The 15,169-nt window shown below is 46.6% G+C and overlaps 2 protein-coding genes across 2 annotated transcripts in view; both read right to left on the bottom strand.

Moving 5' to 3' along the window:
- Positions 1-153: 153 nt before the first annotated feature.
- LOC106812551 (monocarboxylate transporter 12-B-like) lies at positions 154-5,319 on the bottom strand. Its single transcript, XM_014816448.1, has 4 exons — positions 4,791-5,319; positions 2,567-2,710; positions 1,359-2,123; positions 154-326 (listed from the first exon to the last, which is right to left on the bottom strand). The coding sequence occupies exons 1-4, from the start codon at positions 5,317-5,319 to the stop codon at positions 154-156; spliced, it is 1,611 nt and encodes a 536-aa protein (XP_014671934.1).
- Positions 5,320-8,673: 3,354 nt separating this feature from the next.
- The window catches only part of LOC106812554 (allantoicase-like), a 10,135-nt gene continuing 3,639 nt past the window's right edge, over positions 8,674-15,169 (bottom strand). Inside the window, exons 2-12 of the mRNA XM_014816452.1 lie at positions 14,493-14,576; positions 14,296-14,358; positions 13,722-13,941; positions 13,141-13,226; positions 12,519-12,639; positions 12,003-12,073; positions 11,557-11,691; positions 10,851-10,955; positions 10,383-10,440; positions 9,990-10,075; positions 8,674-9,503 (exon numbers count right to left, since the gene is read on the bottom strand). Of these exons, the coding sequence (XP_014671938.1) occupies positions 9,357-9,503; positions 9,990-10,075; positions 10,383-10,440; positions 10,851-10,955; positions 11,557-11,691; positions 12,003-12,073; positions 12,519-12,639; positions 13,141-13,226; positions 13,722-13,941; positions 14,296-14,358; positions 14,493-14,564 (1,164 nt within the window). The 5' untranslated portion in view covers positions 14,565-14,576 and the 3' untranslated portion in view covers positions 8,674-9,356. The remainder of the gene's footprint in view (positions 9,504-9,989; positions 10,076-10,382; positions 10,441-10,850; positions 10,956-11,556; positions 11,692-12,002; positions 12,074-12,518; positions 12,640-13,140; positions 13,227-13,721; positions 13,942-14,295; positions 14,359-14,492; positions 14,577-15,169) is intronic.

Here is a 15,169-nt window from a genome sequence, read left to right as displayed (position 1 = left end):
ATTTTCGTGGTAAATGATAAGAGGTGTGTTTTTTTTCGGCACAAGGCTAGATTGGCTGACAAGCGCTAGAGCACCCTGCACTCGAAGGATGACGCTTGGAAACTATTCAGTCTATAGTGTGTGCGTGCGCGTTCTCGCGCGCTACCCTCGCCATCATCTGCTACAAGTAGACGGTAGCTTCTTCTCCGCCACGCGGCGCCGTCTCTTGTTCGTCTGGCAACGGTGCCGGAGCAGCACGCAGACAAACAGAGAAGCTCCGCTAAACGTGATGGCCGCATTGAAGAGAAACGGCGTTCTGGTGTCTCCAAAATAATCCGCCAAGATGCCTGTGCATACAGAGAAAGACATGTATATTACCAGGAGCTTATAAATGGCCATTTATAAGCGCCTGATATTACGCATATTAGAAATATTACATACTACGCATAGTTAAATATTACATTTATGTAGCCATATATATATATATATATGGATAAATGCTTAGCGATTCCCTAAGGGCCGTAGCTATTTGGGACGTGGAGGGGCAAGAAAGCATAGAGAGAGAGAGAGGTGAGGAGGGAGGGAGGGAGGGAGACACACACACATAGAGAAAGAGAGAGAGAGAGAGAGAGAGAGAGAGAGAGACTCAGAGAGGTGAGGGGGGAAGGAGACGCACACATAGAGAGAGAGAGAGACTCAGAGAGAGAGAGGTGAGGGGAAAGGGAGAGAGGGTTACACACACAGCACACCACACCACACTTCTCTCTCACACACACCGACACAACACACACCACACACACACCCCACACATCACACCCAACACCAGTCGACTATCGACACACACATAGCGACTACATAGAGAGAGGGACGGGAGACGAGTGAGGGAGGGACGAGGGAGGGAGGGAGGAGGGGAGCGAGGGAGGAGGGAGGGAGGGAGGGAGGAGGAGACGCACATAGATAGAGAGGAGAGAGACTCTAGAGAGAGAGGTGAGGCGAAAGTGAGATGAGAAGTGTTACACAACACCGACTACAGCGCACGGTACGCGCGCACGCGGGGCGCCACGTCACGGCGCACGGCACGCACGCACGCTACGCACGCACGCACGCCGCACGCTCGACACATCGCGCACGCACGCACGCACGCACGCACGCTACGGCGCACACACGCACACAGCACACACCAGCTATACATACATACATAATTACATAACATACGGTACCAGTACGTACTTACATATACTGTACATACAGAAGATAATACATACATACATAATAATAGATAAATAAATAATTAGAGAGAGAGAGAGAGAGAGAGAGAGAGATAGAGAGAGAGCGAGAGAGAGCGAGTGTTTCATGCGCGTGCATTAGTCCCCACGTACCGGTGATCGTGGGGACGACGACTGTGGAGAGTCCGTTACTGCAGTTGATGACCCCCTCGGTGAGTAGAAGATTCCTCATTCCGTACAGATCCACGTTGATTGCCGACATCAGCGACTGAGACACGCCGTGTCCGAGTCCAAACGCGAACAGCACGACCGGGAACAGCGCATGCGCCGTAGCGAAGTAGTACACGAGACAGACGACGCCATTTGCAAAGACGGCGGCCGCGTAGGCGATGCAGCGATCGAACCAGGGTTTCGTCGAGAGCAGGGCGACTGCTAAACGAGTCAGAGTGCTAGTGATGTGCGTGATGGCGAGCAACTTTGACACGGAGTCTATCGGAATTCCCAGCTCGACGCCGTATTTCACGTTCATCATGAACACACTGCTATTGGCTCCCGCTAAGCATAAGATGGCGGCCACGTGCAGTGCCAGCGTGCCGCGTTGGTGTTTCGTCAGCGCGGCGGTCTTCTTTTTGGCGCCTCCGGTCGTCCTTCTGGCGCCTGCGGTCGTCGTTTGTTTCTGCGCCGGTAGAGGGCGGAACAGCATTGCGGCGACGACCATATTCAGCGATATGCCGCCCATGATCAACAGCGCCCCCTGCCAGGTATACGTCTCGATTAGTTGCACCGTTAGAATCGGAGCGCAGATTCCGCCGATAGGCACGCCCAGAGATGCTATGATGGTCGCCAGGGGGCGCCGCTCGTCGAAATATTGGCCGACGAGGACAACGCTAGGTGTCATTACCATCCCCATTCCGAGACCTGCAACGTCGGCGGGCGAATTAGAAATCCCCTGCGTGTAAATGTTGGGTAAACGAAGAGGAAACCGAAGAGGAAACCGAAGAGGAACCGAACAGGAACCGAAGAGGAAACGAAGAGGAAACCAAAGAGGAACCGAAGAGGAAACGAAGAGGAAACGAAGAGGGAACCAAAGAGGAACCGAAGAGGAACCGAAGAGGAAACGAAGAAAGAACCAAAGAGACACACACAACACAACACACCACACACACAGAGCGCGCGACACACACACACACACACACACACACACACACACACACACACACACACACACACACACACACATACATATATATATATATATATATAGAGAGAGAGAGAGACCCCCCCACCACACATATATATATATATATATATACATACACATGCGCGCGCGCACATATGCACATATATATACCACGTCTTACCCGTAAGCAGTGAATAGGTGGCGAACAACAGATGTAGCTCGAGGGCCCGATAACTGAAAGCCATGCCCAGTGTCGCCAGAATTGCCCCGAGAGCGACAATTCTCCTAGTGCCGTATTCTTCCGCTAGGCGCACGCTAAATGAACCTAAAACAAAGAGAGCGCTGAGGTTACACCATAGGTTTTCCTGGTGCCAGAGTACGTATATCATATGATATACGTACTATACGTACTCTGCTGGTACTCAATATGAGAGTCTCTACCACAGAGCTCGGACTAAGACAACAGTCAAACCAGACTGTCAACGTGCATGGCTCTGGTCAAACCTGGTACATATCGCGGAAGCAACCTCATTGGAGGAGTCACACGCGCACGTAATAAAATATGATTGATGTAAATATATATATATGACGAACTCCCAAAAAATGCAGCTAAACGCGATTAAAATCGATGGGAAGGCATCCGCAGATAATGCAGAAGATACACACATACACAAACACACACAGATACACACACACACACACACACACACACACACACACCACGACGCCACACAGCCCGCACGGCGACGCACGAGGTATCGGGGTTTCACACAGGCACACACATTGTTCACACACATCACAGTCACAACACACACACACATTCAACACACGGCGCGCACGCGACGCACCCTACGCCACCGCAGTACACACTACAACACACACACATCAAGCACACCACACCACGCACGCACGCAGACAGCACGCAGCGCACCGCACGCATTCGCACAGCACGCACACTAGGCACAGCGAGCCACACACACACTCTCGTCACACATACAAGAGAGACAGAGAGAGACACCACGCCGCATTATATATTATATATAGCATACACATGGGCGCGCGGCAGAAATCCGTACCCTCATAATATAATATACAGGGCGCTGAAGGATTAGCATTCGGCCCAACCTGCATATGCCGGCTAAATTTATTTGTGACGGCAGTAAATATTTGGCAAAACATGTAACCTCTTTTTTGGCGGCCTTCGCGAAGGCCAGGTGTTTCAGCGCAGTGTTAGCGAGTAGGGCTACATTTTGTATTTGATAGCATGTAATGGAGCAAACAGCGCTACATTCTGTTATATAACATACTTAATGGATACACGGTCCATAATTTATCAACAAATTTTACAAATTTGAAATTCGAGAATGCAAGCGTGAAACATGGACGATTGAGCAAACAGCTGTACGGACCATCCATTCACGGATCTGGTTTGCAACAGGCAAAGCAAAAATTGTGAGGGCTGTAAATTATGGGGAGGTGCTGGTAAGAAACTGCTATTTACCAGGCCCTCTGGGGCGAGTGCAGAAAGAATCTCAGAATTTCATGGCCCATATCACAACCATATATACTATATAATATCGACATAGGAGATATCACTTCTACTTGCAATAAAATAAAATTTTCAGGTTTCCAAACAGCACAAACCCTAACGAACTAATATGAAACGTAAACGCGATCGAACCGAGCGGCGGCGTATAGGCAGTAGTAGCGCGCGTACACCCACTCCATGAGAAATAACATAGCATCTTACGTAGGCCTATACGTAGGCCCCCCCACCCCTAATGTATTTGCTATGCAGCGCCACCTCCAGTCAAATAAGTACACCCACACCAGCATAAGTGCAGCCCCACCCAATGCAATAAGTACACCACCCATATCAAGTAAGTACCCCCAACCGCATGACATATGTACACCCATCCATTAATAAGTACACCCAACGTGACCAGGCAATACGGTACACCCCCACGGCCATCAATAAAGTAAAGCCCATCCCAGCATACGTACACCCACCCATCAATAAGTAAACCCACCGCATGCATAAGTACACCCACCCATCAATAAGTACACCCACCCATCAATAAGTACACCCACCCATCAATAAGTACACCCACCCATCAATAAGTACACCCACTCCATGCTAATAAGTACACCCCACGCTGCATCAATAAGTAAACTCACGTCCAGGCAATACGTACAGCCCACAGCCATTCATATAGTAAGACCCACCCATTCAATAAGTAAAACCGCAGCACCGCATTCAATAAGTACACCCAACCCATCAATAAGTACACACCCATCATGAAGTACACCGCACAGACCATTACAATTAAGTTACACCCACCAGGGCAATAAGTACACCCCACCCATTCATAAGTACACCCAACCCATTGGCAGGAGTATGGTACGGACGCCACTGGCCATGCAATGAAGGTGCAGGCTTCCTGTGATGGCGTTTCCTATGCCGATGCGTTCGTGATTCGGTGTTGCTGTGAGACGTATAGTCGTTCGAGCATGTATAGCGTGAGAGAGAGCGGAGGACGACGACACGATGTAGCAGGATGAATCGATCTCTGTCGCTGAGACGGCTCCGGACGAGGAGGCGGAGCGCGGCCGGCACGGGCCGCCAGCGCGCGCGTCAAATGTTAGCCTCCTCTGCTGTTCGATGCTGTCGATTCCGTACGGGACGACGTGCGACAGTCCTCGCCCGACGACTCGGAAGCCAGTCTGGGCGGCCGACGACAGTCGTCTCAGCCGACAGGTGTACATCTTTCCGCCGCGAAGACATGCTGCCGCCGCCTGACGACTCGGTCGCGGGGGCGACGTGCGAGCATCTGGCGGCCACGGACAGTGCTTGCGCGCGACCGGGTGAGCACTGCGCCCGCAACGACATCTTCGCGCCGACGGTGAATCTCTGGCGGTCGCGGACGTGGACATTTCGTCCCTGGCGCGACCGAGGCGGTAGGACATATGCGTGACGGTGACAGTCTCGCATGCGACGTGCGCTCCGGGAGTCTTTGAGCTTGTTCTCAGTAAATTTGATTGCCTGAATGAACATATTGATGGCGAAGCACGCGGTGTTGTAATTCGAGTTCGCAAGACGGGATTGAGTGTGATCACTCAGGTGCTGCGTGCTACTATATTTGGTTGTTAATTAGCGTCTCTTACTCTCTTTTGTCCTCTCTTCTTCTCTTTTTTTCTCTCATCTCTCTCGTCTCTCATCTACGTCAGTTTTCTCTCTCTCTCAGTTCTCATCTGCTCTCTGCTCGTCTGTGTGTGTGTGTGTGTGTGTGTTGTGTGTGTGTTGTCGTGTGTTGTTTTGTGTGTGTGTGTGTGTGTGTGTGTGTTGTGTGTGTTGTATTGATCCGTGTGTGTATGTGTGTTTTGGTGGCGGGCAGCGGCCGTTGTGTTGTAATGTGCGGCGTGCCGGCGCGCGCGTGATGTGTGCATGTGTGTGGCGCTAGCAGCGCCGTGTGTGTGCGTGTGTGCGTGTGTGTGTGTGTGTGCGTGTGTGCGTGCGTGTGTGCGTGTTAGCGTTTGATTGCAAACCAAGCCGAGTATAACAGCGATTCGATCAGTGGCAAGCCGAACGACAAGACGATTCCGCCGGCTCATCGTGACGGCCAGCCGCTGCAAATTCTCGTCTGCATTGTTCGAGCTAGTCTCAAAGTGCGGTAGGCGTCTCGTACTACCTGCTCTCCCGTACGTGCTTTGTTTAAAATGACAACTAAATTCATTTTCGTGGTAAATGATAAGAGGTGTGTTTTTTCGGCACAAGGCTAGATGGGCTGACAAGCGCTAGAGCACCGTGCACTCGAAGGACAGGGCCGTAGTGGCCTTCCAAAAAGTGCCACTACAGAAATATGTAGCTGATGCGGGGGGAGCTGGGGGTACTCCCCCAACATTTTTTTAAATGTAGAGCCTGGAAATGGCATTTTCTGCATCTTCAGGCTATGTTGAAAGCAACCAATTCTGATCATTTTAAAAGGTCAATTTGTAAATTTCAAAGAGGAATGTAGCTAAAGCTGATGTTTTGACTAAAGTATCTAAAATATATATTATGAGTATGATAACTAATAAAAGATTATTTACAAAATTTTATATACTATCAGTACATAATTATGAAAAATACGCCTATTTTCAATCTGCATTTATACTTTCACTATGTACATCTGTATGTTTTGAAGTTTGAATTTCAATAGGCACATTGTCATATTAAATACACATTCAAAATCTTAGAGCACTGATATAACACCTCTAATTGATCAGTATTAATAGTAATACCAGGCGGTCCAGTCAGATAACTTGTCATTTTATTTTTTTATTATTCCAATTTTATTTTTTCTGCTTGGATGGCAACTTACAAATTCTGAAATTACATCCTGTTCATCTACCTTGTCTAACATGTCTCGGTGCACATGCATGACCATTGCATTGTTGAGCCTTAACTGGGTCGTGCTGGGTCGGAGGGGGGAACTCCATATATATTGCATGGTAGGTATGTGCCGCGGGAGAGACCCCCATTTTCAACCCTAACCCTAAACTTCCGTTCCAGTGCATCGCATTTTTAATAATATCTCGTTCCAGAGCATTAAGTTTAGTTACCATGCAGATCTTACAATTTTGTCATTCCGGAGACCCTAGTTTTTAATATTTCCGTTCCAGTGCATCGTACTTCAGAATACGTTGAAGCCGGGCCGTCAAGGCATGCATGCAACGTGTGTGTTGTGTGTGTGTGTGTGTGTGTGTGATGTGGTGTGTGGTGTGTGTGTGTAGTGCCGTGCGTGCGTGGTGGCGTGCGTTCGCAGGGGTCTCTTCTCCGAGGTCATGTTTTTTGCCTCATTCTGACATAATACAACAATTAGATTATTATTGGTTCAAGGTGGCTGACAGTCACAATGAGGTAGTTTAGTTAAGAGGGTAAAAAAATCGACTGTTTCCGGAGGGGACGTGAAGCGGGTCGAGGAGCAGGACGCAGCGTGGAGCCACGAGTTCCGGAGACCCCCGTCCTTTAAACGTGGTCCTAGTGTCATAGCATTGAAATTCAACGATAATCCTAGATTCCGGAGACCCCCGCGATATTTCGAAGCAGCTGTGAGGCACAATGTTCGCATGAGCAATACGCAACATTCAAGCAAACATTAGTTCCAAAGAACGCCCCCGGAGGTCATTTATTCAGTATGAGTAGTAGTTGCCAGAGGCCCGGCCAGCGAATTGATTTGATCCATTGCAGTGGCTACGAATAGACCATAACCATAAATGTTGGGGTGAGTGGCGCGGCACCGGGGTTTCGATCTCCTTGGGTTTCCTGCAAAAAAAACAATTCACGAAATAGTGCCCGGCCGAGTCCGTGCTGGCCATATGGCGGCCACTACGGCCCATGGATGGACGCGATTGTCACAGCTATTCAGGTCTCAACCAGGTTAGCGATTGCGGGGCATAGCGCCCAGAACATGATTCCGCCACTCGAGGGGCAGAAATAAAACCACACGACACGATCGGCACAGGACACACGCCGGGCAGCAATTAACATGGTGAGAATGCGCTTTGGCAATGCCCATTAGATTTTTCAGCTAAAACAGCAATCTTACAACTCTAGAGGAAAGTTAGAAAAAAAGTTGAGGAGCGGTGCAGAAGCTTGTGCAACAATATGGTGAGGGCGAAATCTTGCCAGCACCGCGCGTTAGAAATTTCTGGCCTCCGGTCACTAAGGTGTGTGGTGTGCGTGCGTGTGTATGTGGTGATGTAGTCGTGAGCTGTGTGTCGCAGGGTTGCGTGTGTAGTTGGTGTGGTGTGCGTGCGAATTGTGTATTGGGTGATCGTGGCGGTGTAGTCACGTGGTGTCATGGATGTGTGCGTGCGATATAGTGTGTATGTGTGTGAATATAAGTGTGTGTGCGGCGTGTGGTATGTGTAGTGTAGCGTGATGTAATGTTGTGGAGTGCGTTGCGTTGTGTATGTGTGTGTATGTGTGTGTGTAAGGCAGAGACACCAGAGGGGTAGACGCTAAGTCGTGATCTGTAACTATGCATTGGGATGTAAAAAGATCTAGGTTGTTAATTAGATGCTATAGTCAGTTGCTGTGGCCTGCACACCTTCGTGGATAGAAACAGTAAAGGCGCACACCACGCAGGATAGAGAGACTGGTAGCCGTAAAACAAGTGGGCCGAGCCACGTGAGAAATTGATATATATAATATATATAATATTATAATAATATTAATTTCCTTAACTATTTTTTGTACGCCAGCAGAAAGAACAAGTATTCGAATATTTGAAGATGAACAAGATGGTAGTTTCACCCCTTATATTGTATATACTAACAACAGTTGTTTAGTCATTTACATACATATTTATTTCAGTATCTTGCATGCACTTAAACCTTAAATGCACGTTGTAATAGATGCCCTACTCCTTAGATTCATTGCTCTAACTAGGAGCATTTCTAAAACCAGCACACCTCAAATGCCCACCCACACGCACACACGCACGCACGCACGAACGGACGCACGCACACACACGCACGCACACACGCACGCACGCACGAACGCCCACACATACACTATGTACGTATTATTAAAAAATAAACAGAATATGATTAACAATTTCATAATAGTGTTGGTACATATCACAGTTCGTTTTAGCCATTAATTATAAAAATATTATTTCTATCAATCAACATCTGCATTAATTAATTCACTCCTCATAAAGATTGCAGTGCCACTCTCATACATACCTCACTCTCATTAATAACTTGACTCTGATACACGTCAAATGGTTACATCAGCAATTAACATAATTCTGTAAAGTGAATGTTCGTAAAACACCCCCAACACAATCGTTAGAATTAGAACAACCATTAGATGTTCGTGTCAGTAAGTCACACGCGCAATTTTAAGCACGATTGCGTACACAGTTAGCTGCATAAATTCACCAGCGGGGGGCCGGCCGGACGCCATTTTTTTCCGCTTCAAATCAGAGGTTGGCCTTGTTGCGACGGAGACCGAACAGACGCATCCTGCTTATGCCGCCATCTGGTGCCATCGTGAGGCGGACGTGCGACACCACGCCACACATCTTCACGTCGGGAGCATCGAAGTGGTGGAGCCTGTCGGCCGATAGCTGCCGGCGGCCGAGTAAAACAAGAGAACATCGATTTTGATCACCGACGCGTCATCGAAAATACATCCACGACCGCACTTAACGCCAACAACAACAACAAACAATGTGACAACAACAATAATTTGCGTTTGTTTTGTGTTTACATGATGTTCAATTCTATTTTAGTGCCTTGTATTTAGGTGAACAAAAACCTAGTCAGAAGCCAACCATCTTAATGCAGTTTAACCTATGGAGGAAAATTGATCCATTTAACATCATTTTACTTCTGAGCACAATTTCTAGAAATGCAAGTATGGCGGTAAATTGGAAGTACGTGTACAATTTATTTGTGAATTATTACTATGATTCATATTTATTATTGCAGATATTAAGATAAGGCAGCGAACAAGATTAATGATCTTATATATCCAACCATGCTCATCATAATCCTTCCTATTTTTCATTCTTCATTTTTGTCAAAAGCTAATGAAAAGCTATTATGCTAACCTTCACAGTTGGGAGCAGTAGTTTCCATTGAGGTGGCCCAAACTTTTCCATAGCTTCCGATTCTTCATCCATGCCTATATTGCAAGCTAGAAACACAGAGGGAAAACCCAATGGGCTGAATGCAGTATCGTATAAAGAATGATAATAATAAAGAATAATAATAATCATAAATAATATGGTGAATGCCTCTTCAACCCCATATTCTATTTATTATTTAATTAATTATTTAACGATGGTACATTGATAAAGGTGAGAACGTTAGTATGCAAGCTCCTCACCATGCCTAAGCAAGGATTATGCAAATGGGGATACTCATTAGTCTATAACGTAATCAAACCTCAACATTCCACCTCCCGATGGGAAGTAGAACTGCCACCAAGGTCGCGCACTAACCTTCAACCTTGCATGAGTCGGGGAAGTTTCCTTTAAAGAGGTTTGTGTCAATCACAACCTGGAGAACGTGAGCGAAATCCACGTTAGTAGAAGTGGATCATAAAAAATTCTCGCATTAGATTATATGATTAATTAGTTAATTAATTAAAAAAATCCCAGGCGCATAACGCTCTCATAATGCTGTTGTGCCACGGTATCGACACATCCATCTGGAGTCATCGACAGGTAACTCTAGCCAATCAGAATTGTCCAAGGAGCATTCTAAATATACTGCTTAGCAACAGTGATAAAAAATGGACAAACTGGCATGCATGTCAAATATAAACACGTATAAACTCAACAAGCCTGACGGACCTAGCAGCAATATTCAAGGAAGGGTGTGGTTATCTTTCTCAGATGGCTAGTTCAACAAAGAGATGGTCCCTGACCGTATGAACAGCCACGCGTCTCAACGTCGATGTAACTTGCCTTGAGGATAGTTCCAGGGTGACCCAGCCTAAACGTGGCCCACTCGTTGCCCGGGACCTTCAGGACTCCCCGAAGGTCGGACTCCAAGATGGCGGGTCTGTCGATCTACGAAAAATCGCACAGCCGTACACAATCATTTCGTTACATGCTTAAACATTCTGCGTAAAGTGCGCTTTTTAACGCTGTAATACACATATGTGATAATACACGTATATGCTTAATTGCGAACAGAAATTGCAACGAAAGAGATTTTAAACAAGGGATTAGATGCGTTCGTAGATGTCATGGTCGTGATGGTGGTGGTCAAATTGGCTGTGGTGGTGGTCCGGTATTGCCAGTGCTGGGGTGAGGTGTGGGAGAGGAACATCTGAGTTAGTGATGATGAAGATGCTGGCAGTGACTACAATGATGGTGGTACAGGTCAGGGTAAAAAATACACGGGAGCGACGAGCGATTCGCTCTTCAAACCTCCGAAATCGCTCCCGTAAGGCTCAAAATAGCTCCCGTAAAATTTTCGACGAGAGCTATTTTTCCCACACACTTTTTTTCCCCCCCCTGGTACAGGTACTAATGGCTGTCAACACAGGAAGAGGAACAAGTGGGTTAGTCGTGATGATGATGGTAGTGGTATAACAAATACTCTTGGTGGTGACACGAGTGTCGACACGGGGTGGTAAACCGTCACTGCTGCAGTAATCCCGCTCACCTTGCGCGCGGTCTCCCAACCATCGGACATGACAGACGAGCGACCCTTGCCGATGAGATTGCGAGCGTGTCCGTAATGAACATTGCTGTAGCCCACGCACACGCCTCCACTCTCCATCGCAACCAGGTCCATCAGCTACGAAGAGATGAAAGCACATGTAATAACATACAGAGTATATAGACACATGTTTTTTCCAGGGTTGGAGTAAAACAGTGTTTTTTTGCAAAAAATCAAAAAAATAAACTGTTAAAACGTGTTTTTTTCGTTTTGTATTGCCGCTACAAAGAAAGAACACAACTATCTAACAATATCAGTACAGGACCAGTTTTATTGGTTAAATATATAAAGTCAACAAACAAAAACAATTCAGAATACATGGGCAGTACCAGTTTTGAAATAACTTGTAAAACTAAAATGACCACAGTAACTACGCTACGACGACCCACCATGTTCGCTGGAAGTTTTGACCAATCAGGAATCACTTGGCCGTACACACGAAGCCTCGCCACACCTCCATCTGAAAAACGAGACAAAGCAGGTTCGCACAATTCCTGACGTCACATCGACCTGCTACAGCTTCCCTTCTCTGTGAAACAACCGATCAAGCAACGCACGATACGTCCATCCAAACTCACTTGAATAAATACTGAACCTAAGACGATATCAAAGTTACACCGATAGTAACTTGCCAAGATAATTGCTGAATCTAAGACGGGTCATAAGATTAGTCGATGATTTTAACTCGCCTGGATATATGTTGAATCTCAACCAAGTCATAACTTACGTCGATAGTAACTTGCCTAGATAATTGCAGAATCTAAAATGGAGCATAAGATAAGTGGATATCAACTCGCCTGGATAAATCTTGAATCTCAACCAAGTCATAACTTACGTCGATAGTAACTTGCCTAGATAATCGCAGAATCTAAGATGGGTCGGAAGTTACGTCAATATTAACTCGCCTGGATAAATGTTGAACCTCAGATGGGTCCATCTGTCTCTACTCTGCACTCGGTAGTAGTTGCGACACGTGTTGCTGTATCCCGGTCCCGTGGCGGTCATCGGTAGAATCGTCTGCCACTCCTGCAAGCAGATGCACAGCAGCAGACAATGAGTTCTATGCAAGACAATGAGTTCTACGCAAGACAACGAATTCCACGGCGGGTATACAGCATAGCGACATACACTGCGCCCACGCTCGTCACAGAATAATCTCGTAAACGTATTGTAAGGTATTCGTTATCGCGTCATACACTCACGTGATTATTATTGACCAATAGTATTAAAGCACTGACGTGTGGTCAGTCTGAGGCATGCTGGCAAGGTCGCGAGTTGATTCCGTTACACACGCGTCAACACAAGTCGTGGAAAATGCAGGGGGTGAGGACGACAGACGAAACGTTAGGCGAAAATCCTAAACGTGTGCCTCCCTCCATCCCCGAATCGCTTTATCAGCTGGAATGCGAATCGCGCACTGTCATACGAAACATCAGTCAGTTGGCTGGTTTTGTGGGCTGTGATTAGAACGTGATACAGAGTCACATGCCTGCATGAGGGACCAACTCATTGACAATAACCACTCACCTCCGACTTCAACGCCGCCACTTTCTTCATGTTTGCAGCCGATGCCTCGCTTCCCATCTTGCTGACCCTCCGAGGTATAATGGCCTCTGTCGGTATCAGGCAACAATTATAGTATCACGTTAGAGCAAAACGAAATCGGACCGCGTGAAACGAAACCTACGTAAAACGATCACGCAATTTTCGGGACTGCTGTAATGTGCAGTACCGTGGGAAAAGAAACACAGAGGACACTTAAAAGGTGTCGAACGAAGAACAAACGAACTCTCACTGCCCCTGTGACATGAGGCGCGCGTCTGCCTCCCAGTGTCGTACGAAGATTGCGTGAAGGACGAACAAACGCTCACCGTCCCGCGACATGAATCGCACCTCCTCCCTGCCCCCGTGTCGTACGAAGAAAGAATTAAGAACAAACAAATGCTCATCATCCCGCGACATGAGGCGCCCCCCCTTGTGGAACGAAGAAAGAATTAAGAACAAACGAACGCTCACCCGCGATGTGAGACGCGCGTTTTCCCCCCATGTCAAACGAAGAACGAACAAAGAACAAACGAAGAACGAACAAAGAACGAATAAACTCTCACCGTCCTGCGACGTGAGTCGCGCGGCCTGCAGCGAGACGCGGGGAGCGTGGTTTCCCGTGAAGAACGACGTGTCCACCTCGACGCCGTGAATCACCCCGGGCATCGCCAGCCGCACGACGCACCAGTCGTGGCCTTCCTTGCGCTTCCGCCGCGTCTCCCAGCCGTCCATCAGCTTGCCGTAGCTCGTGAAGGCGTCTTTGTCGAACGCGGCTGGCTCCACCTGAGGATATAAGCACCTCGTGCGATGATGACGGGCGACTCTGATGAGACAGGTGCAGATGTTACGCGGCTGACAGTTATTTTCTCAGCACATAATGATATAATAAGATGCGCAGTATACAGATTTCAAAAATATATAAATTCTATTATAATATTCATATTTTATATATACACGCACGCACAAACGCACGTCCGCGCACGCACACACACACACACTAACTTTAAATTTAAGAGCCACGCAATTAGGTTAGAGATAGATTCATGTTGTACATGTACACGCCATATTCACCATTTGTCTCAATAGCTTTCTTAAAATATAATATGAGGTCAATTATGAATTGAATAGTACACCTACCTTCAGGAGATTTTCAGCAACAGCAAACCAATCATCTGTAGCAAACAGGATTTTCCCTCCTGCCTAAAATTGATAAACCCCCAATGAGTGAAGCATTATTTCTATAAAACTTACCACGATTAGGTCACTATGCAGTAATCAATAATTAACATACTGTCAATTAGTCAATATCATTAGTTAATTTTTTCAAACGCTACCTTTTGTGAAACCAAATCATTCAACTCTGTAAACTTCGGTCCACGATCGCTTGTGAGTGGCCTATCTGCCATTGTCAGTATCACCTGTCAGCATAAAATGACAAATGAACATCAATTATAAAAAAGTGTATGCCAAATAAAAACAGAGTAATTTGCCTGTGTAATGATTGTATTCATAAGTTGTAACTCATTTTACCCAATTCAAGTAATTTCTAGTTTAATTGCTGACGCTAATATCATAATTCCGGATTCATGCCCTATTACAATCAACAACACTTTCCATACACGCCCTCTTGTCTTGTTTAATAAGCTTAACAAGTGTATTATGTAAAGTGTACAGTATTGTAGTACACGTTGTATATATGTATATTCATATTGGCAATATTATTGCCAGTGCTGTGGTTGTCGAGTTGGGGGCTGTGCCAGTGCAGTGGGCTTGAGCTTGATCGAGTCTTAACTCTTGACTTGACAAATTGCTGCCAGATTATGAAATATACCGATGCAAATATTTCACTCAGTGACTCACATACTATTATACTGCCTAGAACTGAATTAATCAAACCATTAGTATTAAGCGTTATACTATTACTATTTCAGGGTGCGAAATTAATGGGAGTCCAGAGTCAAATATTCCCTGATTTACTGTCGGACTCCCTGATTTGACATATATGCAGGAG

Source organism: Priapulus caudatus, unplaced genomic scaffold, assembly GCF_000485595.1.
Source record: "Priapulus caudatus unplaced genomic scaffold, Priapulus_caudatus-5.0.1 Scaffold660, whole genome shotgun sequence".
In the NCBI taxonomy this organism is placed as follows: Eukaryota; Metazoa; Priapulida; class Priapulimorpha; order Priapulimorphida; family Priapulidae; genus Priapulus; species Priapulus caudatus.
Note: the sequence above shows the minus strand (reverse complement) of the source record. Positions and strands in the feature narration are given on the sequence as shown.

What these genes read in the sequence shown, in the direction of transcription:
- LOC106812551 (XM_014816448.1), bottom strand. Translation starts at nt 5,319, where the DNA reads ATGTCCACGTCCGCGACCGCCAGAGATTCACCGTCGGCGCGAAGATGT. An exon ending in CACCTATTCACTGCTTACGG is followed by an intron (nt 2,124 to 2,566) that starts GTAAGACGTGGT and finishes CCGACGTTGCAG; the next exon opens with GTCTCGGAATGGGGATGGTA. An exon ending in CGTCGTCCCCACGATCACCG is followed by an intron (nt 327 to 1,358) that starts GTACGTGGGGAC and finishes CTGTATGCACAG; the next exon opens with GCATCTTGGCGGATTATTTT.